Raw genomic sequence first — 23,992 nt, 5'->3', positions numbered from 1 at the left:
AACTTTTAGGATTAGCTTTTAGCTCGAAAAATTACTCGTCTGATATTGCAATGGGCGGGGCACATTGCTAGTACAATCGACAGACGTTCCAAAAAAATACCTTGATACAGATGGTTTATTAAATAATAATAACAAAATATAACTACTGCTCAGCAATCGCTTTATTTCCTTGAATGGTTACATATTATTCAAATTATTCAATGTTCCTTTTAACATCTTTTTACAAACGTATATAACTTATTCGTAAAGAGGTGGAAATTAAAACAGAACTCTTAGATTTTATAAAGGCAAATAAATATTCGTCGAAGTGTGAATGTTATAAACAAGTCAACATGCATAAGTTGCACATTGATAAAGCAGTACCAAGAATGGTATTGACGTCTTAAGTTTGTGATATATTGACATAAGACGATTTTAATAAAAAATATAATCTTTAGATTAAAATTGTATAATTGGGTGATAAGGTAAAGTAAATGACATTGTCGGGTCACTTACAACCAGAGATATTCGGAATTATAATTACCTAAAGATGAAATGTTAGCTTATTGTGGAAAGAACTTTTGTTTCTAAAGATAAAAATTCTTTGTCTTAGGTTACGCATGTATAATAAAGTTTTGTAAGGTATATTACACTATGGGTGGCCCAGTGGCGTACCTAGAACTTTGGCCGCCCGGGGCGATCTCCAGTTTGCCGCCCTTTCTATTATATGTCAATCAAATAGTGGTTTTTGATTTAAAAAAAATATTGATATATCACTTCAAAGTAATCATATAGACTTTTCAAAAGAAATGACATTTATAAACTGACATCAAAAAATTTTAGTTACGAAAAATTACCGAACAAAGTCGTAAAGATCCTTTTACGAATTCAACGAATTTTAATGAATACAATAAAATAAAATTATTATCTTGTTCTTGAATTAGAATCCAAAATTTACACTAAAATGCATTTATATACACCGAGGAATAATATTCGAAATCATAAAGTTAATCATAATTTATATAAATCAAATATTAAACTTATAATAATCATTTATTATTAAAGAAAGAAAATAAAAATGAAATGAAAAAGTTGCTTTTTACAACTATAAGTAAATATAAAAAATGCCGCCCCAAGGTAAGTGCCGCCCGGTGCGGACCGCTATATATATAAAAAGTAACTAATATATGAAAGAAAAAGATCTAGCAAGGTAATTCGCTTATTTCTTCTGTATTTCGATGATACTCACTTTAACATTGACTATTCCATTAACAGAAAACTTGTACGCCAAATCACAAGAATTAGGTTATTACTTCGGGTACGACTGTGACTTCATAATCGGGAAGAGAGTCATCTACTAAGCATCGGATTAAAATTATTAATAACCTATTTTTTACAGTAACCGCTGTATCGCGCTTTAGGAGGCTAGATGGAGGGGGAAAAGGGAGGAGGAGGAGATCAGCCATTCCAACAGTCAATGCCGTTTTTTCCTCGACCACATCTCGCCGGTGTTTCATAAGGCGCGGTACAGCGGTTTCGATCAAATTATACAACTACTAATACGTAGAGTAATTAAACATTACATTCTTAAGTAAATACGAAATATACACGGCCATTTCGTCACATTGCTAAAACGGCCATTTATCTTAATATACATTTTCAAACAGGCTTAACCATGTTTTGACATCTGTCAAATGTCAAGTTGTCATCACCAAAATGGACACCATCCAATGTAGCATTGGCACAAGTTTTCATTGTTGGTCGCAATTTTGATTAACATATCGACTTGTTTTGGAACACTAACGACCGCTTCTATTTGGGGGAAATCCCTGCCAGTCAACTTGTCCCGTATTCTGTTCAGTATAGAAAGCGCCCTCTTGTTGAGGTTTGCTTCGGGTGGCATCTCTAGCGACTCGTAGTGTAAATGATTCCTGCTCCTGCTGGGTAGAGAGTACGACGAATCGATGTCGGAAGAGAAAGACGACTCTGTGATGGAATGGCGATCGTTGTCGATGAGCCTCCAGTTTAGTAACGGGTCGTATACGAAAGCTTCGAGCACGGCCATCACGCTGTCTCTGTGCTTGTGCAGTACGTGCATCACTGATTCGCACGTGAAGCGGTAAGTGCTTTCGATGCCGGTTACCTGGAGAGAAGACATTTAATTTAATGTTATTTAAATTACATCGATGTTGGTTATATAACAGCAAAACGTTTTAATTCATTCCTTCTATTATATCTCATTTGCTTTACTTTTCGGGTGCGCTACCCTTCGTATTATTTAAGCAAATATCGAGGGCTAGTGTTTTGCCAAATTGGGTGGCCGTCGAGCTCTTAGATCGCTTCTGCTGACGCTTCTTGGAGTGACTAGACTAAAAGGCTACCACTAAAGGACCTCAGCTTGGACTGTCACTCCTCTATGCCCGATATTCAGAACATCGGTTCCCTTTGTAATCGTTTGAAATTGTTTTTAAAGGTACAATTTATAAATAATAGCGATCAGAGAATTGCCGTATAATTGGCTTAGCCCACATGAATGATAAAGTGCATTTGTTTGATATGAAGTTCCGCTTGACGTTAATCTCTCTGCTACCCAGGTATAAAAGTGTATTAACCATTAGGTGATGGTTAATCAGTTGGACACTGACCGCTCCGAACATCGCACGGCCCGGCTATTCACGTGCACAATACGAAAACATTTGCGCCCCTATGGATAATTATGAAATTATTGACTTCACGTCCTTGAGTAAGTACAAATTAAAGTTCAATTACATTGAATTTAAACATGTATTCCTAAAATAAAACAATCATTATTAAAAATATTTTATTTGAGTTTCGATTTAAAATTCAATAACGAAATGCTATGATGTTCAGTATTCTATTTTGGCACTTACAAATACGCCACGACCTAAATTAGAAAGGCGTTCAAATAAACATCAGATAGCGATATTTCTCGTAAAATTATTCTACAGCTCGATCACTTATATTTGTTACTAATTTATCCTTAAACAGATGTCGTTTGGCTAAAGCATTCTGTAAGGTGATGCTATTTACTTGTCTCTTTTCGCCTTGAACATTAATATATATGGTTAACCTAGCTAATCCATTTACGATTACGTACACGTTTATCATGTTAGTATTAATTATTTAATTATCTCTCCAGATGAAACAGTACAAGACTTAATACGTCAAGCAGCTGCAGCAAGAAAAAATGCATATTGCCCGTACTCAAATTTCGCAGTGGGCGCCGCCATTCTGACTGAAGAGGCATCTAAAGTATACACCGGTTGTAATATAGAAAATGCAACCTTCGCACCGTGTATTTGCGCCGAGCGTGCAGCTGTTCCCAAAGCTATATGTGATGGTTACTTAAAGTTCAAAATGGTCGCCGTCGTTGCCCACCAGCAAGGATGTTTCACAGCGCCGTGCGGCGTATGCAGGCAGACGCTAAGTGAATTTCGCGGCAGTGATGGTGATATAGATATTTATTTGTGCAAACCTCCCATGGATAAAGTTTTATGTACTAAACTATCGAAGTTACTACCTTTAGCGTTTGAGAGTTTCATGAAGGATAACGTAATTGAATAAAATATTTGCAAATTATTAATTACAATTATTTTTAATTACAATAGACTAATTTAAAGAATTATTACAAGTTCAAACATTATTGTTACATTACTTATATTTCACACTTTACTTGTGTTAAACATTCTCCTATGACTTCCTTGGATAGAATTATTATTCAGTTATTTTACGTAAAATGTTGGTAAAACGAAACGGATATTATTAATTCAATAAGCTCATTATTTAAAACATTAGATTATTTCTTATACAATAAGTATTGTTTCTGCAGGGAATCCCGTTATCGTAAATGACTTGATTGTTTTATTTACATTACCAATTTGCGATCGTATACATATTTAAATTTAATATATCCCTCAAAGCAGCATATAAACATAAAAATCTTTTACCACTGTCGATTTGTGTCAAACGTCATACATACATACATAAATAATTGTAATACAAGCGGGATAAGCATGTGAAAAGGAGACATGCCATGCGTCATAACATGTCTTCTTGCACTTTCACTGTCAACAGGTCATACAACATTTACGACAACAACTACTGAAAATACTTTCATTTCACTAATAAAATCGATTATATTTCTAAAAAAATTGTTTCGTAAAATTGACATAACCTAATTATAGGGAAGGTTTATCATTTTACGTACATCATAACGCTTTTTCAATTATTACAATGACATGTAAAAAGTAATAGCAATTTGACTTGCGAGTTCCCGCCATAATCCGAACCCACTTTATTTAAATTTCTGAACGCGTATAAGGCATAAATATTCATCTATTACATATGTTCATATATTTACATACGAAATTTTCTCTCTCGTAGGGAATTGAAAATCAGTAAGAATTTCATTTTGCTAAGTACCTTTATTTTTAGAACAGATTTTGCGAAAATCAAACTGCAAGGCAGTTTAGAGGGCGTTCATAAAATTCGTAAAGCGGGCGTGGGATAGCTACTGTTATTATATATATATATATATATATATATATATATATATATATATATATATATATATATATATATATATATATATATTATATGTATATAAGTAATAATTATAATAAGAATATTTATGACAGGCTTTTATTGTTTAGTTATCTTTTTACTTTTTATGACGTACACTTGTTTCATTGTATATCATTTTTATTAATTTATCTCTGCACTGCCCATATGGTCAAAATAAAGTGAATAGTTTTGGTATTAAGCCTTTCGTTGTAGTTTATATAAGATATAGCACTTCTTTTAATAATATAAATAAAAATAGCCTTGTATCCGTGAATAGCATATACTGCTCTACAATGATAATCCGTTAACTATTATATATATATTATTGCATTACTTCCTGTATATTTTCAATTGATCAGTGTAATTTCCACTTAAAAAATATAGGCTAACTTTTCTAACAGTGTTTATAAAGTGTTACATTAAACGTTTGGTAGTTATTTAATATATTTAAAAACGATGTGAACCCATTAATAAAAATGCTTTGTTTAATACCATATACTTAGTGATACTAAATTTATTATTTATAACATATATCCATTTTTAATTTTTTTTTAAATATAATATATAAAATTCTCGTGTCACGGTGTTCGAACTTGAACTCCTCTGAAACGGCTTGACCGATTTTTACTAAATTTTATATGCGTATTTAGTAGGTCTGAGAATCGGCTACTATCTATTTTTCATACCCCTAAGTGATAAGGGTTGTTCACCCTTAAAATTTTTTTTTTGACGAAATGATTTGTTTTTATTTTTTTATGATACAACATACAAACACATACAACAATACATACAACCCTAAATTTTCACCCCTCTACGATCAACCCTTATTTTTAAATTGAAAATTAAAAATATTTTTTTTGCAAAACAACGTTCGCGGGATCAGCTAGTACAAATATAAAGCAGTCGCGTCTTTTAAATACCTTTTGCCCTTTTATCAATCGGAGACATCGAAAAACTAGAATAAGCGAATCTGTGATCATTTTCAAGATAAAAAAGGCATTATCGTATATGCGACCACGTAATGTAAGGTACACCATATCTAAGAAATAATAAATAACATAGTTTAAAAATTCGGCTTTCTGCATATTAAATTTATTCATTTTTGTTTATTATCTGTCCCTGCAGACTATCTTACCAGAAGTTATTGGTCTATCGCAAAAATAAATAAATGTTAAATATTTCAGAATAAAATTAAGAGTAAATTTAACCTTATACAGGGACGATAGGAAATAGACGAAAAAAAAAGTTTTTGCCGACAAATGACCTAGACATTCAGCCCTTTCAAAATGTTTACTCCTGAAACCTATCAAGCTGAATAAATAGAAAGAATAACGTTTTTCTAATGTATTTGTGTTTTATCAGTGTATATTACGGGTTGCTTTATCACGTAGATACTTTGACAGTAAGAAAACTGAAAGTAATTGATGCTTTGGAAGGTTCTGGAGATCGTGGCAGGTATCTTGGATTTATTACTCCACTTTAATATAAGTATAGGTGACAAACATGCCAGAGATTAGTATCATGCTGAGTCATTGGAGAATTTAAACTATTATGAGATGAAAGCATTGTTTAGTTGGCGTTTAAAAAAGTAAATATCCAATTTCTTGCCAGGTTTCTCTCCATAAGTTCAACGCCCCGTACCTGGCATACGGAGACAATTGGAGCCAATAAATATAAATATATATTTAAATCAAATCAAAAAATATATATATTATATGTTTCCACGCATCGAAGGTGCATAGAAAAACCTATTTTAAAAGAATAAATGTTTCACTAATATCTCTGGTCTCCAACAGCACAAGATAAAGGAACGACGTTTAGCGATCGTTCACTGTGTAATTGTATATGATTATATCGAAACTTGTAGTCCAAGTGCACTCTGTACCATAATGTGCACTTCAACATCCACTTTAAGATTTTCGGATCAAGTGACAGCTCTCACGGATTCACCCTTGACCTTTCGTGTGCTCAACTCACGCCCGTAATAACTACGTATTACTGACCGCCATGAATCAACAAGAAAAAACGACAATCGTTCCTTAAATCACATTAAAATAGTTTATTTGGTACGCCGTGTATCCAAGCCTTATGAGACTTCTGTATTTCTGAAGGCCATGTCCGTCTTGAAACGCCTTCACTAAATTGATGATAAGCTCTTTCCACACTGTCGTATTTTGTTTTACGCCGGAAAATATTAATGGATGTTCAAGTTATTGATTTTCCTTAATCAAAACAGCGGGTCGATGATCGTTCACGTGGTCTTATACCGTTTAGTTTCTCTATAACCAGTGGTTTCAAAGTTTTCTTTTTGTCTGCGAGCGAAATGGCCAAATTAACTTGAGTCGTGGACTCGTTGGTATATATATTATACATATTATACTTATTTACACACATATTGTAGACATCCACATCTTAATCTTGAGCTGGTCGACGATGGACTTATTAGTATGTCTTGGTGTCCTAGGTATGCGTAATATTTTATAAGCAATTAAATATGCGCGTATGACGCTCTGTATGAGCTCGCATTTCTGAACAGAAATGGAGGAAAACCTTACGCGGTTAGTCTAATTATTTCGCACCCAATTAATAAAATAACGGGTAATTTGTTGTGTTTGATTCGCGATTGGCTTTATATCTTAGCTATAACTTTTAGGATTAGCTTTTAGCTCGAAAAATTACTCGTCTGAAATTGCAATGGGCGGGGCACATTGCTAGTACAATCCACAGACGTTCCAAAAATACCTTGATACAGATGTTTTATTAAATAATAATAAAATATAACTACTGCTCAGTATTCGCTTTATTTCCTTGGCTGGTTACATATTATTCAAATTATTCAATGTTCCTTTTAACATCTTTTTACAAACGTATATAACTTATTCGTAAAGAGGTGGAAATTAAAACAGAACTCTTAGATTTTATAAAGGCAAATAAATATTCGTCGAAGTGTGAATGTTATAAACAAGTCAACATGCATAAGTTGCACATTGATAAAGCAGTACCAAGAATGGTATTGACGTCTTAAGTTTGTGATATATTGACATAAGACGATTTTAATAAAAAATATAATCTTTAGATTAAAATTGTATAATTGGGTGATAAGGTAGAGTAATTGACATTGTCGGGTCACTTACAACCAGAGACAGTCGGAATTATAATTACCTAAAGATGAAATGTTAGCTTATTGTGGAAAGAACTTTTGTTTCTTAAGATAAAAATTCTTTGTCTTAGGTTACGCATGTATAATAAAGTTTTGTAAGGTATATTACACTATGGGTGGCCATGTTTCTCGGTAGTTCGATTCATTGCTCAAATTTTTAATTTTTCGCGAGCTGCAATTAAATGACTAATTAATAGTTTTGCAAAAATAATAATATTAAAAACAAAAAAAACCTTATGGAATCATCGAAAATATCCTGAGATGCGAATGGGCGAGAGAGACAGACCACAAACTAGACGTTTATGTCAGCTGATGAACCGCAAAAATCTCTTTAAATCTATTTAGCTCATTAAAACCGCTATAAATATTTAGCAAAAGATAACTTAAGGAAATCATCCGATCCTAGATCTATACACATGTTACGTATTTCGATTAACTTTAAATCGGCAGGAACTTATTACTTACGTTTTAATGCAAAAATAGTAAATAAATAGGCTTATAAATACTAATGCCTTTTAATAAGGTTGTAAGTAATAATCATAATTAATATTTCAGCAGTAGGACGCCCACTGCTGGACATAAGCCTCTCCCATAGTTTTCCAATAACACGGCATGGAAACCGTCTGCATACAGCGTCTTCCGACGACTTTAAGTCTTACGGGGCGCATGTCACTACAACCCTTCAGCGATAATCTGTTCACTTCAACTTGCCAATCTGTTGCTATCGAAGAATCGATACAATTGTTGAATCAAATAATAATGATAAACACCAATATAATATTTTTTATATACTAAAAGCAATATCTATAATTACATACATATTTTCAATTTTATGAACATCAGTCTCAAATCAATTTTAATTGTATTCTTGTCAAAGAAAGAAGCTCTGGGAACTAATGTATATGTAAAGAAATTAATTTCTTTAATAACTGTACTTTGTGTTGTGCCGCGCTTGTTTAATGTCGGTAAATGAGCTGTTTAACCTTGACATATGATAGCGCAGTTAATAATGGTGTTATGATGGTGTCTATTGAGGTGAAAGCTGTGAACTTTTTTGTAATGTCTAAGTGTTAAAAACGATATGCGAGAATAAAGTTTTAAAAGGAATCGACAATTTAAATAATAATTTTAAAAGGCGTTTCTCAGTTTTCAGAACAACGCATCATTGTTTTTATTTTTAGCGTGCACCTATATAGTCGACAGAAATTGTCTTATATATATAAAAAGTAACTAATATATGAAAGAAAAAGATCTAGCAAGGTAATTCGCTCATTTCTTCTGTATTTCGATGATACTCACACTTCACAATAACTGCTGTATCGCGCTTTAGGAGGCTAGATGGAGGGGGAAAGAGAGGAGGAGGAGATCAGCCATTCCAACAGTCAATGCCGTTTTTTCCTCGACCACATCTCGCCGGTGTTTCATAAGGCGCGGTACAGCGGTTTCGGTCAAATTATACAACTACTAATACGTAGAGTAATTAAACATTACATTCTTAAGTAAATAAGAAATATACACCGCCATTTCGTCACATTGCTAAAACGGCCATTTATCTTAATATACATTTTCAAACAGGCTTAACCATATTTTGACATCTGTGAAATGTCAAGTTGTCATCACCAAAACGGACACCATCCAATGTAGCATTGGCACAAGTTTTCATTGTTGGTCGCAATTTTTATTAACATATCGACTTGTTTTGGAACACTAACGACCGCTTCTATTTGGGGGAAATCCCTGCCAGTCAACTTGTCCCGTATTCTGTTCAGTATAGAAAGCGCCCTCTTGTTGAGGTTCGCTTCGGGTGGCATCTCTAGCGACTCGTAGTGTAAATGATTCCTGCTCCTGCTGGGGAGGGAGTACGACGAATCGATGTCGGAAGAGAATGACGACTCTGTGATGGAATGGCGATCGTTGTCGATGAGCCTCCAGTTCAGTAGCGGGTCGTATACGAAAGCTTCGAGCACGGCCATCACGCTGTCTCTGTGTTTGTGCAGTACGTGCATCACTGATTCGCACGTGAACCGGTAAGTGCCTTCGATGCCGGTTACCTGGAGAGAAGATATTTAATTTAATTTTATTTAAATTACATAGATGTTGGTTATATATTGCCGTATTATTAGCCTAGTGAAGTTCCGCTTGACGTTCATCTCTCTGCTACCCACGTGTAAAAGTGTATTAACCATCAGCTGATGGTTAATACACTTTTATTTACTTATTCATATTATTATCGACAAAGTATACGGTGATCATTTGTGTATGTTTCGAGAAGGCCACAAGAACTCAATTTGTTAAAAACTAAAATCAAATTGAGCTGCTCTGGAATGGCACCCTTCAACTTAAAACTCAACGGTTCCAAATACGCCCTGTTTTGAGAAAAATAATATCTGTAGTTAAAGTTATTTTAGTTATAATGTTACGGTACGGTACGGGTTTCCATTTCAATTTAAAAAAAAATACAAAAAGCCCTTCAGAAAGGTACACAATGAACACCAAGAATATAAATATATTTTATTCTTTAGGTAATAAAGTAATTATAGTAATAAGGTAATAACAAAATCTACATTTAAATAAATGTTTATGCATTGGTCCCAATTTTCTCCAGATACTACTGCCAGGTCCGTGTTGGTTTTATAGAGAAGAACTTGTCAAGTAACTACAATTCTTTCAGACCCATATTTTTTACGTGAAATTCAGCAATGTGAATGTGATTGATAGTATTGACACTAATATTTAATTAATAGATTTACCTCCATCGCATTGATAAGCATCCTGGTTAACCTAAAGGGTATTTTTTCTGGAAACTTCTCCCTGGTCTGTGTTACTTCGAAGCAATCTCCGAAGTCAATGTGCAGTACTTTCCCTGATACACGATGCAGCATGATGTTGGAGGGGTGCCGGTCGCCCAGGCCAAGGATATATCCCACCATACTCATAACAGCCAATGAACGAGTGTAATTCGTACGTCGCTCGAACCATGCTTCTGCAGATGGACTCTTCAGCCAAAGTAGACGTGCCAAATCATTGCCCGGCGTCTGTGATAAAGTGTACTCGAATATTTCTACCTGAAAATTTTGTAATAGCGTTATTTCAATGAATACGGTGTCAATTTTGCGAACCGTAACATTAGATATTTTACAAGTTTACAAGACTGTCGAGTCCTTCAGTCGCTTGAGGGGGAGCTTCATTAATCGGCTGGACACATAAGCTGACGTAGCAAGACGTAGGCGACGCCAGCTTGAGCTATTACAATATTTATCAATATGCGTTTAGCGTTCCGTTTCGAAGGTGACAGAGAGAGCCGACCATCGACTCTATACAGTCGATAATAAATAAAAATACATACAAAATAAAGCAATGTTTTGTAACAACTATTAGAACATTATCTAATAGATTCAGGCGTTACTTTGCGAAAATCAATCCTAAGTAAGAAAAGGACTAATATTAGTCCTTTTCTTAATAATATATACATTTTATCAGCGGGCTGGCGGGCGGTGCACTTTATTGCACGACTACTGCTACATAGCGGAAGTAGCTATATATTAGTCCTTTTCTTATTAAAACATTATTTTCCAAAGTGGTCCAAATATTATTTGATTTCGATAGTGAAGGATCAAAATGTTGGCTTGACTTTACGCATCAATGTACCCAGATAATATTTTAAGGTCAGCGACTGTTACTTGTAATTTTTGTTGAGTTTTGACAATATGGTACAAATGTTGCATATGCATGTCTATCAGATAAAAAATCTGGAAATCTCTGATTAAGATATGTAAGGCGTTGGTTTAATAAAAAAGAAACTTACTTTATGCTTCAACATGAGCTTTTGGTAATCGGAAGCCATTCGCTGCATGATTTGTTGTTCGGTATTGAGAGCGAGTTTATTAGATTTTTTGTCTCTGTAATCACTGATTAGATTGTACAGCGTGTCGCACTGTGGCACCCAGCCGATGAGGCCGGAGTTAGGCGAAAGCGGAATAACAGCGTACCGCTGTATAGCTAGGTCGTGCCTATAGGTGTTCGTGTCGGACTGGAGCAAAGTGTTGACTAAACCGAACAGCTGCATCACACGCTCGTCCTGTCTAAGATCTTCGTGACCCTTGAGAAGAAACATGTACTCTTTGCCGTCCGATCCTTGGATTGTTAGGCGTCGCGGTCTTTGTTTAGATTTTATCACCTGTAACAATAAATTTTAAAAAAGATTTTTGTCAACTCGTCATCAAGAAGAAATTTTTTTACAGTCTATAAATGTATACAGTTTGAATGGTTATATGTCTAAAAGCTTTAAAGGTGTAAATATGCATTAATCGATAGCTGTCAATTGATGGTACATCATATCCAAAATCAATGACTTTAGAAATAATAGCAAGATGCTCCATGCTCGCAGCTTCAACCGGTCCTATTTGAAATCTATGGGAAAAGCCATGTTCATCTAAGGACATTGTACGGCTGAAATGATAAACGAACGACGAACGTGGTTATATTCTGTTATTAACAAGGTGAGTAAAGTACTGAAAAGATATTAATTAGTAGGTTTAAGATAAATTACATTGCAAAAATTTACAGACCTGCAGTTGGCTCTTAATGTGTGATATTCGGATGATGCTCTCATCGGGCACGTAGGAGCCGGGCACGGCCAGCTCGAAGTCCCGACACTTGTGTAACCGTTCGCTCACGTACTGCAGCTCCAGTGAGGTCAACGATCGGAACTGGGCTGACAGACGCCGGAACACATGGTAGTACAAATCCCATGCCTCGTTTAAATATCGTTCTTCATTTGTTTCCTTGAACAAAAAGTATAATGTTAAGATCTCCAAGTCCTTCAACATGTCGTCGGTCGATCTAAAGGAGGCGCAGCCTCGTCACGTATACCGATCTATATCCTGGTCGCCACTCGAGTACGTTTCGGCCCCAACGATATACTCCGCCCCCTACAACTTCAAACGAACTCGAATTCTTCGAGCTATGTCGAAGTACGAAACCTATTCCGATCTATTCCGATGTGAAAAACATAACAAAAACGTATGATAATCATGTGGAACCAGCATTTCCATATACCATCGTCACGGCAGCCGATAAACGCCCACAGCAAGGCTTAAGCCACCCCTAAAGATCGTCACGGCGACTGGTATTGTATTACCCGCATCCTCCAACGCGAGATGTCGCGACTTCGCATGCCGCGTCTATTGGTACGTGTTCCCCATGTTAAAACCTTTCGGTCGCCCATTGCCACCTTAGGCAAGCAATTCTTCAAGCTACGTCGGTGACCTAGGTTATTTAGCGGATCTTATATTTCAAATTCGATCTCGCAAGGAAGTCGATGCATGCGTGCAGCTCAAAACCGCAAGGCCTTGCATTTCAGTGCGCGTCTATCAACTATCACGATGATGATGATATTGAAGCTGCCATACTTGAACTTTTATAGATATATCGACATTATGGCGATAAAATTATCGCCAAATTGCTAAACCTACCTTACACTTCAAGCCAACAGAAATTAATTTGACAACACAAAACATTGACAGGCTAAAGATGGCTAAAAAGTAACAGGACTATAGTCCTGAGTTACAGCTCATGCGCCGCGCGACTGTAGGAAACCTATGTGATATTATTTTCGCAAATGTATAAATAACCAAGTAACTTTAAAATAAAGCCTTCCATTAGTAACAGCCATTCTTTACTCCTAAATCTGTCTACTCTAAAATATTAGTGTCATTTACCAATACCTTCAGAGGTTTTATTTGAATTAATGATTTTACACGATTCCATACTTATGTTCTATTTATGCAATTGCATTAATTTACTGATTTTAGACATAAAAACAATATTTTTTTTCGGATACTATCGTTTGTTGTCTAGAGCATATTTTCCAAAGTTTTTATATGGTGAATTTACGATAATTGAAAACAATCGTCAATTTTTAACTTACTTTACTAGCATCATTACAAATGTAAAAAACTGTGAGGTATTAAAATATGTTTATTGCTGTTTACCTCTTACTGTTTTTCGAGATAAATTAATCTCTCAGAATTTGAACTCCATATTTTTAGCTCCATGTTTGTTACAATAATACAAGTGTATTTTCAAAGGACCTCTTACCTTGTACATTTCACACCACCTCTGTGCCTCTTGCAAATCTCTTCCATACATTTGAAGAAACGATACTTCTTTGAGAGTTTCTGGCGGCCGTTCCAACATTGTGTGCATCTTGTCCAGGGTTCTGAACATTCCCTTATAATCTTTTTCACTAAAGTATAACCTGCGACAAAGTATTATTTCAAACATCAAAATGTATGTACACCCCATCAAGAAATCAATAGTTTCAGAAATAATAAATAACGTAATGACATAGTTAAAAAAAAGTTATCATAATTCGGGTTTACATATTAAAATTAATTATTATTTACTATCCACCCCTGTGTCACCAGAAATTATTGACCTATCGCATTCCTCTAGAAAGTAATGTAACATACTTCATAGTGATCACTTTATACACATTAATATGTAATAAGTGTAAAAGCTTTTTTGACAAAAGAGGTATTCACCCCTTTAACTTATAACCAGTTACCCTGTATCGAACATTAATATTAAACAATAATTTTACCTTGACGCTTCATCCAGCGCGATGAAAACCTGCTCATGCCACAAAATGGCCACTTTAATCAATTCCTCTGATATCAGAGCAGCGTCGTTAACTAAATTCTGCGAGTGAGCGCACATCGTCTTCAAAATGTAATTAGCAGCAGTTTTTCTCGTCACGAAAGAAGATTTTGTGGCCACTGTTAACGGGTAAACTAAAGCTTGTGGATGCGATTTACTAATATCGATTAATAAAATATGTACCAGCTTCGCGACTAAACTTCTCGGAGAATCGATTCTAGCGATAAGCTGCGGTATGACTTGGAGCCATATTTTGATATCGATTTGTCGTATCCCTTCAAACAACGCGTCATAAATAGCCGGGTGATGACCGTGATCAAACCACAGTGTTAATAGCCTTAAAGTGTCTTGAAGGGAATTCCCATTAGACAAACTGATAGATTTGAAGAATCCTTCAATTGCTGGAATTGTATGCGTGTTGATAAATTCCGCTCTGGAGACCTTTTTCTCTCCAGATCCCCCAGCAAGACTGCTCTCCGAAACGTTATCCTGTTGCTTATAAAATAGAACTGTTTCAAAATTCATGCACGCCCACGCATGACATGCCTTATACCAATCGGGCGCCAGCATTGTAGCGGCTGCGTAATTTCTTAAAATTTCAGGAATCGACAACTCATTAATTTCTTGAAGGGATTCACACCAGGAGCCAAGTTTCAAATGACATCTGGCCAGTAATTTGCAATGGTCTTCGTTGTCGGGTTCAGAGTTGTCTACAAATCTCTGCAGGACATCGTAGGCATAGCGTTTATTGCCTGCCTCCCACAAGTTTTTACTGTAAGCCAACACGATCCTTGGGTCTTGCATTCTTAACAATACGTCGGGGTTTGACATGGGATCGCAACCTAAAATGGAAAGGACAATCTTGTGAGCTTGTGCAATAGAGCCTGATTTACGGCAGAGCGACGCGAACTTTAGCCACGTCTGGAAGTCCTCTCGTGGAGTCATGACTAGGCTCCGTACTTGAAGCATCTTCCGCCAATCTTCAACCAAACGTTGACCCCCTTGTAATCTCGTCCACCAAGTTCTATGTATTGTACTTCTTCTCTCTTCCACTAACTTGTATGTTATAACTTCTTCTAACTCTGTCAGTAGCTGCGCGTTGACAAGAGCTCCGTACGATCTTTGGTAACTTTCTCCTAATACTGCGGCAAGTTCTCCATCGAGTAAACTTCTTGCCGAATCTATATAATGTCTTGACTCGGGCCATTGACTTTCGTGAATAGCTAAAATTGCTCTATAAAATGCTCCGTCTTGTGAATCTTCTGGAATGCAATCGACATACTTTTTCATACTTTCCCATTCCTGCAAGCCCCATGAAGCTGCCGCTGCTATCTTGGCAAATTTCTTCTTAACATCTTCTGTCATATTATCCCAGTGGTCACCAGTAACATTAAACACCTTCCGCCATTCCCCTAATGCCTCTAAACACCTCATCATACCTAGTCTTGATTCTGAATCCTGAGGTTCAACCTCTAATTTTTTATCATATAAATCTAACGCTTGATCCCAATTATGTAGTTTTTCGTACCAACGCACATGAACATTAAGGGAACAATCTCCATTTTTCTTTTGCGTAATTACCTTTTCCAGTAAACCATTCGCTGCCTCTTTTTGTTGAAGTTTGTTATTTATATGTATAAGAGCTTCAACGACTTGTGTCGTGGGGTTTCGGCGATACTCCTCTTCCTAAAATAATTATGATAGTTTATTAACTAATTGTATCTTTTCAATGTAAATAAAGAAAAAATATACAAGTACCTTGTAGTACAATGCTTTAGCGTATGCCTTACAATTAATAGCGGTGTCACCTAATAATTTTATCGATATGGGCAAAACGCCCTTTTCGCAATGTTCTAAAAATTCAGCTAGATTCAGTACAGCTAGCGCTAGTTCGGGAACGTCTGGGACTGTGAGCGCTCGTTCCAGAGCCCCGACCAGGTCCTTACGAGGCTGGTCGCCGAGTTCGGTCCAACAAGACATAAACGCCGCATTGAACAGATCGCTAGCTAGCTGCGGGTAGTTTTGTGATAAAGTAGAACATGCCCTGTGAACAACATGAGAATAAAAAATCAGTACAAACTTATTAGACACTGATGAAAGTTTCAAATAAATATTCTTGTTAAATATTTTATTTAATTTCGTACTTGGAAAAAAAATGGATATTCCTAACAGTAGTTTGTATGGTTTAATGATATATGCCAAGAATTGAACTGAAAGAAACTCCCGAGACAATTGAAGTTAGTTCTGTACGATGCTACCAAAAAACACAGAAAAAAAAACAAAGAAAACTGTTTAAAAAACATACATTCTCAATGTTTGTTTTTTTAAAGGATTTACCTAGTTTAAGTGATAATTTGATTTCAGCCAGAAATAAAATTACTTTTAAAGTTAAAAACCACATCTTATCATTATTCTATGAAATCAATGTATTCTATATAATTTTTTTTATTATATTCTAACCTTAAAAACATAAGTGATCTTAAAACAAGAGTAAGGTCAATTTGAAATATATATTAATACTAGCTGACCCGGCCACACGTTGCTGTGAAAATTTAAAAAGTGGAAATAATTGAATTATACGGTATTTCGTTCACTACAAAATAAATTTAATTAATTTTATAGCGTCAACAACACGTGGTAATTATGCTGTTAAAATGTAGCTTATATGACACGTTCGTAGATTTACTATAGCAGCGCCATCTATTGATTACTTACTCAACCCAGTCGAAAGGTATCGACATCTGTTAGAATCATTTGGAGTTAACAGATAATTGTGACTGTCAAATAATAACAGACAATAATTAGCAATAAATTAAAATTGCGACTATAATTTGAGATTTAAACTATCCTATCTCTCAAGTTAGATCGAACTGCACATGGTGTGCGAATTTTATTATAATCGGTTAAGTGGTTTAGAAGTCCATTGAGTATAAACATTGTGACACGAGATTTATATATATTAAGATAAAAAGGCGAAGTAAAAATGTAAAACGACATATCAAAAATTACCTGATGGCGTGACTGTTTGACTCTGTGAGAAATCCGACACTTAACTGTCGTAACCACTCCAGCCAGTCTTCTTTGGATATAAGGCTGTGCACTGACCAGCACTTTCGCAAATTCTTCACGTTTAATGTTAACTTTTGAACTTGTGTTTCATTCATATTAGTCATTACCTGTAATAGAAACGAACAGTAACATGTTATTTTGTAATACACTTCTCACTTCTCCCCAAAGACAGGCAGGATGACTGAATTTGCACTGCCCGCATCCCGCGACTTCCTGCAACCTTAACTATCGTTGTTGGTCACGTGGGCCCGGCTTAGATCAGGCCCACCATGCCTTGGGCGTCGCACGAGGCGATAGAGGGATCAGTTTCCAGAGGATGGGCAGGAGCGTCCTCCAAACGTTATGATTATCCCCCGGGGGTAATAATGAAGCAAAATACAAATAGGTCACTAAAGTCCTGTAATTTAAATAAGATACTAAGCTAGAATATCTAATAACATTATTACCACAAATTACAACAAAAATTTGGTAACATTGGTGCTCTTAATGGAGACGGTAGCGATACTAAAGAAAAGTAAGGCCTTATGAAATCTATTTTCATGAAATACATGAAAATATAGATTAAGCATGAGTATGAACTAATTTATTTAGGACTGTAGGGCAACAATTCTGACACTAAGTTAGTCATGATTAAGTTGTATTTTTTATTATTTAAGAATCACGGAACCGCAACGGCATTCAGAGATATAATTTTTTTTTAATTCGTGGTTATTATTAGTAGCTGGACAGATCTCATAATTAAGGTCGTCAAAAGACGGTGAATGCAAGCCTCTTCGAACTGGTGCTAAAGGAAATCGATGAGGGAGGCCTGTGTCCAGCAGTGGACTGAAATGATGAAGTACACAATAACCAAAAAACTGGTATAATTAAATAACTAGACAAAATAAGCAGTTTTTTTTCATTAAAGAGGAGGTAGATCGGGGAGGAAACCTATGCTATAAAAAATGATCATACAGCATAATCATGAAAATTCTTATTAAAGATAAGTGTAATGAAGACAAAAATAAAACTCACATCATTTTTCTGATTTCGTAACCTGGTCCGAGTTTCATCCAAGTAATCGTCATCCGAGGCGAGTGTGGATGTAACTTGTAAGCGTGTGACCAGTACTATATACTGAGGATATTGAATCTTATGCTTCAACAATATTCTGTCTATGGACGATATATAATCTATATACTCGCGTCCCATTTGAACTATTAATGCGCATAACGTATTCATGGCTGTTTGCCTGAGAGACGGGTTGTTATCTAGAACTTTCGCTAGAGCCTGTATTATTACAGCCGAATGAGGTTTTAAATATAGATATATGGATAAATGCTCCATTGTTTCCATTGCTAGTTTTGATATAGAGGTCGGAATGTTCCGACCATCAAACAAAGCTGTAACCGCTGGAATGACAGATAGTAAAACATCGTCCAAGTTATTTTCAAATTTTTGAATAGCTAATAATAGTTTTTCTGTTAAAAACTTATCTTTACTTCTATCATATTTTAATACCCGAAGAATATTCGGCAATATTTTTCGTAGGTAAATTTTAAATTCGGTACCAATCGCTGTCGCGATGTGTTCAACCAATAAAATCAATGTCGGTTGTAATTGGCTTTCAGGAGTCCAATATTCTCTAATTATGTCGAATATGTCTTCTAAATAAGTTCGGATATGAATTTTCACAACAGATATCAGTTGAGCCAGTTGAGTAAACAAAAATTCACGGAAGTTTCCATTATCGGTTGTACGAATTACATACAAAAGAGTTGGGGTCACACGAGAAATGTATGGGACACATTTTATTCCCAGTGTTTGAAAAATAAAAGTAACTGAATGCACCACGCTGACGTGATGCCTTGCTAGTAATGGATCACGCAAAATCTTCATTAATGATGTAACGGCTATAGCTGGATAAAATTCATCTAGAACCAACGGTGACATGTTTACTAGCATATCGCTTACATTCATGTCAAAATTGTCATACGTAGCAGTTGTTTCTGGTATTGGAATTAGAGTGGATGCGGTTTGAAAATCAATCAGACCCTGATTAACTCTGTGTTTGTACGGGTCTAAAGCTCCTAGTAATCCTAAAACACGTATTGTTTCTCTGCGATCACTGGCCTGCTGTTCTGTTTTCAAAAAACTTAAAAGCATGTCCATTAGATGAGGATATTCCATGTACGGTGTAACCACATATCCCATTGCACTGATTACTTGCCCAAACGACCACAATGCCACACTTCTTTTTTCAATTTGGTTAGGATCTGCCAGTATTTCTAACTGCACCGATATTAGTTGAGGTAGCCATTGAGCTAAAGCATTTCCTCCACTATTTATTTCCGCGAGATCTCCTATTGCTTTTAAAATAGTAGAGACCATAGTTGAATTACCAGTTTCTTCTTTTAGTTTCGGTACAAGAACTTTGAGTATTATATCTACAAATTGTCGAGTTATTCTAGGCGCATGGGATATGATATTGTTAACCATTCTCAAAGATTGTTCTTTATTTCGATTGGACTCGGAATATTGCAGTTCCATAAGAATCTGTACAAAGAACTGTCGCAAAGTAGGAGTCGTATAACTTGGATTTATGTTGCTCAACCTACCAACTACGCAAAGAGCCAATTCGCTTACTTCAGTTGTGGAATCATTAATTGCAACAAAGAGACAGTTTAGATGTTCTTCATTTGCTAAATATCTATCAAAAATTGGATTTGTAAAAATTTCAAGCACTTTGTAGCGAACTTCGTGATCAAAATCGGATCTACCAACAGCTAAAAGTTTCCCAAGAGATTCATCTACAATCAAACTTAACGTACGCGAATTTGTTTGGGCACATCTTTCGATTGCTTTAATCAAGAGCTTTGCTGCTGTTTTGACGGCTTCCAAACGAATGTCGTGTTGCTCACTCTGTAAATAATAGTCTGTGCACCTCCTAATGAAAGACATTAATGTATTGTTCCATTCAAAATCAAACGCTCCTAGAGTGCGCAAGGCTAGAACTAATTTATTAGCGTCGTAGGGTTCCCCAAGAAGAGCATTAGATAATATGTGTACAAAATGTTGTTCTGAATTGTTGCAAATGTATGGTTTCTTTCTTAAAATTAATGACAGAATATTAAGTAAACGATCTGTAATTTCTGTTTTCAGAGATGGTAAATTTTGACTAAGTTCTTTAAAACATGTCGTTAGTTGTGGGCTTAGACCGGTAGCACACAAAGGATCAAGCAGTTCTTTTACTTCATTGGCAACATCTTCTTTCATAGCAAACCCTAGTAATGTTACACAGTTAAACAAAGGAGTTTCAGTGCCATTACGTTTCTTTGGCACATCTTTCACTGGTAATGTTAGTCTTATGATTTCTATAATCCTATTTAAGTATATCTGAATATCACCCTCTACTGCGACACAGACTAGCCCCAGTGTCGTAAATGCCATGGCTTTCTCCTTATCCCTGCCTCTCAAAAATGTTATTAAATGATTTATAGTGGACTTGAGATGTTTCTTTGAAAAAGCTTCTCGATTTAATGCTGCTAATCTTGGTATTATCAATAATAGCATTTGATGGACACTATGTGATCTGGATATTTGTTGTGCCATTACCTCTGAAATTAACAAGAACCTTTGTAATTGTTACAAACTATATTTTTAAAGTGCAGAAATTTATTAACCATGTAATAGGACATTGATAAGGGACAAGTTTGTATCCTCCATCTTTGATACAATTTATAACATTTTATTTACTTTGGAGTGTGGTAGATCACCAGGTGCTTCAATTTTTACAATTCAATATCATTTGCTTATGAGGGTTAAATTTTTTTTGTCAGGCGTAATGCAATGTAGATTGAGAGAAATTAAACAATTACATTAATAGTAAGTTTAATATAATTTAGATTAGAATCATATAAACTTGAATTCATCAGAGACTTTACATAAGTTAACTGCAAGCAAAGCTACCTAGCAATAAAGAAAAGAGGTAGAAGCTTGATAAAATGCATTTCATTAATTATCTTGGTTGAGATGGATTCCTTATGAATCAGCATCACGAAGAATAACAATTTTGAGGCCTGCCATTCAAAACTAAGAGGAAATCTATTTTTGCACTGAATAGTTATAGCAGTAACAAAGTGGTCAATTTTTAATGTTAAATAATAATTTAGCATAAATATTAGATATAGAGTTAAAATACTACTAAAATCATGTACATACTAAAACAATTTTTTATTCTTAATTACTAAGAATATACAAAGAAATACCTGAGAAGTCTTACAACTGCTCAATATAATGAAACTTATTTTTTCAAAAGTATTTAATTTAAATCCCTACAAAAAATTTTAAATAAATAATAGCTATTTTATAATTCCAAGGTCTAATATATTAATCTTTACTGAAGTAACAAAATATTAATTAACAATGATTAAAGTTACTTACCAGATGCAATCTTCTCATATTTTTCAACAATTAGTTTTCTGCAAATACTTGACTCAAAAATGCCCATAGGAATATATTTTTCTTCAGAGAAATTCTGTGATGTCCAGACATTATGCATTTTTGAACTTAAAGAGAGCATTTCATCAGACACATCTTGTTCTGCATCTAACTTTTGCATGAGCATTGTGTATTTTTTCTCCCAAGCTGCATTAGAACATCTCAAAAGTTCATTGAAAATTAGCAAAGCACCATGGACATGTTCATCTCTATTCAATCCTCTTTCTCGTGTGTTTTGATCAGAAAATGATGTCATAGCCTCTTCATAACATTCAGAATACCAGTGTGCTTTATTACTTTGGTCTGGTTGTTCTCTCTGAGATGTTACAACAAAGGCAGCTCTTAGAGTTTTAGCAGCCATTTCCCGAATTTGTTCTTTGGGATCTCGAAGGGCAGTGAGTATATTATTGAAAAATCCACCAATATGTTGATAAAAGTATGACGGCATTGCAATGGCAAGTTCTCGTAGTATTAATACAGCTGACAGTCTTTTACTTTCACTTCTCTCTTCAGACAACCATTCATATGCCCTTTTAATTTCAATCTCAACATACTCTCCTCTTTTAACACCAAGAGATATAGCCAAACGTCCCATTGTTTTAGCAGCTAGTTCTAAAATACTGACATCATTAGAAGGAAATATATTTCTTAAGTACTGGGCATAGCGGTTCAATCTTATTTTTGTTGTTTCTGTATCTCCTCCAATAAGACAGACTAAAATAAAAAAGAAAAGAATATAAAGTAGAAATAAAGTGACTTATGGCCAAAATATTATGTGATATGGCTAGGATTAAGCTTTTGCATAATGTCTTTCAAAGGAACATGCATGGTGATATCCTCATGAATGCTACTGGTGAGTGATAATTTGGCATTCTTACTCAATGAACTGTTTAAGTTGCTAAAGACGGTAAGACAAATTCAATCAACATAATGAAGTTTGTAAACAAATCTGTAATATTAGACTAATATATTCTATATTAGTCTAATCATAAAATATACATTCTCTACAATTACATGTAAATAATTATATCATAATAAAAACTACTAATTACTATTAATATAGCTAAATACATCCATCAACTTTTATGCAAGTATACATTTGTGTAATCATAAAAGTTTAACGAAATAACCTCAAAATTACCTATAGTAAGTATGCCGGCTTTTTTTTCATTGTTATCGTAACTTGAAGTCAATGCATGTATGGTTTGGTTGAAATCATCTAGAACTTGATTCAATGCATCTTGAGACATCTCTCGTAGATCAGTTCTAGCAAAATGTAACAGTTCTCGTATTGCCTTGTGCCTGGTTTCTGCGTGTCTTGATTTTAATCCACAAACCAAATCTGCTACTTGATAGCTCGTCATTTTGTTTGGTATTAAAGGAAATATTTCATAAAACTTTTCATATTTTTTTATAATTTGCTTTCGATTAAAGAGCCTTTCGGCAATTAGATACAAATGCTGTCACATACATATGTAAAACATTCATCATTACTACATTTTACATTAATTTTTAATAATGAATAATACTACATATTATTTTTTCCAAATTATTCAAGCAAAATGTAAACAATGGAACCATGTAGCCAATAAAAAATATTTTTCAAAAACATTATTTGACAGATGTCATATTAGGTATAAAATACTGGGATAATAGAATATATATACCGAAGACCGTCTATTCAGAAATATATAGAAATTTATATAAAAATAAATAAGCGGAAATCATTTTAATGAGCACATTAAATTTAATAATTTAGACAAAATTGTCAGAGATTACAAATAGAGCTAAATGTATTTACAATGGTCATCAAAAACAAAAAATAGTCGAAGAATCACTATTTGAAACATCAATTATAAATTATTTTTTAATAAACATTTATTATTAAAAGTGAAATATTCACGAAAATTTATAATAGCCGTGAGTAAAAGGTTTTTGCTTTGCTTTATCTCAAAATTCACTGCTGTTGAATGTGTATATTAATTTATTACGTACGTGTTATTTTGATGGGAACTTAATTCGGTACACTTATATTATTTTGTTATAATGACAAAGTGAATT

General features: G+C 34.7%; 3 protein-coding genes across 5 annotated transcripts; 1 reads left to right on the top strand and 2 right to left on the bottom strand.

Annotated features, from left to right (window-relative positions):
- Nucleotides 1-1,687: 1,687 nt before the first annotated feature.
- Nucleotides 1,688-2,636, bottom strand: LOC137919013 (serine/threonine-protein kinase mTOR-like). Its single transcript, XM_068761973.1, has 2 exons — nt 2,625-2,636; nt 1,688-2,122 (listed from the first exon to the last, which is right to left on the bottom strand). The coding sequence occupies exons 1-2, from the start codon at nt 2,634-2,636 to the stop codon at nt 1,688-1,690; spliced, it is 447 nt and encodes a 148-aa protein (XP_068618074.1).
- On the bottom strand, nt 2,052-23,469 carry LOC137918946 (serine/threonine-protein kinase mTor-like). 3 transcript variants are annotated; one of them, XR_011106710.1, is made up of 12 exons: nt 23,073-23,469; nt 21,875-22,645; nt 18,467-21,048; nt 17,393-17,559; nt 16,142-16,427; nt 14,328-16,069; nt 13,823-13,982; nt 12,292-12,507; nt 11,529-11,900; nt 10,474-10,788; nt 9,023-9,774; nt 2,052-2,122 (listed from the first exon to the last, which is right to left on the bottom strand). XR_011106710.1 is itself a non-coding variant. In XM_068761891.1 (11 exons), the coding sequence occupies exons 1-11, from the start codon at nt 23,293-23,295 to the stop codon at nt 9,340-9,342; spliced, it is 7,269 nt and encodes a 2,422-aa protein (XP_068617992.1). In that variant the 5' UTR covers nt 23,296-23,469; the 3' UTR covers nt 7,454-9,339. The 3 variants fall into 3 exon arrangements, 1 of the variants encoding a protein (XP_068617992.1); XR_011106711.1 differs by lacking the exon at nt 2,052-2,122 and adding an exon at nt 7,454-7,895; XM_068761891.1 differs by lacking the exon at nt 2,052-2,122 and having other exon boundaries at nt 7,454-9,774.
- Nucleotides 2,588-4,509, top strand: LOC137918947 (cytidine deaminase-like). The gene is made up of 2 exons (XM_068761892.1): nt 2,588-2,722; nt 3,140-4,509. Exons 1-2 carry the CDS (start codon nt 2,686-2,688, stop codon nt 3,562-3,564), a joined length of 462 nt encoding a protein of 153 aa, XP_068617993.1. The 5' UTR covers nt 2,588-2,685; the 3' UTR covers nt 3,565-4,509.
- Nucleotides 23,470-23,992: the final 523 nt, after the last annotated feature.

This window comes from Battus philenor, unplaced genomic scaffold (genome assembly GCF_028537555.1).
Source record: "Battus philenor isolate CCGP_79_NKW_IND1 unplaced genomic scaffold, ilBatPhil1.0.hap1 SCAF_15, whole genome shotgun sequence".
Taxonomy (NCBI): Eukaryota; Metazoa; Arthropoda; class Insecta; order Lepidoptera; family Papilionidae; genus Battus; species Battus philenor.
Note: the sequence above shows the minus strand (reverse complement) of the source record. Positions and strands in the feature narration are given on the sequence as shown.

Excerpts from the sequence above, each read along its gene's own strand:
- LOC137918947 (XM_068761892.1), top strand. The coding sequence starts at position 2,686 with ATGGATAATTATGAAATTATTGACTTCACGTCCTTGA. Across the intron at positions 2,723-3,139 it reads TATTGACTTCACGTCCTTGA|ATGAAACAGTACAAGACTTA; the intron begins GTAAGTACAAAT and ends TTATCTCTCCAG.
- LOC137918946 (XM_068761891.1), bottom strand. The coding sequence starts at position 23,295 with ATGACGAGCTATCAAGTAGCAGATTTGGTTTGTGGATTAAAATCAAGA. Across the intron at positions 11,901-12,291 it reads ACATTAAGAGCCAACTGCAG|GTGATAAAATCTAAACAAAG; the intron begins GTCTGTAAATTT and ends TTATTGTTACAG. Across the intron at positions 9,775-10,473 it reads TGCTTATCAATGCGATGGAG|GTAACCGGCATCGAAGGCAC; the intron begins GTAAATCTATTA and ends TCTTCTCTCCAG.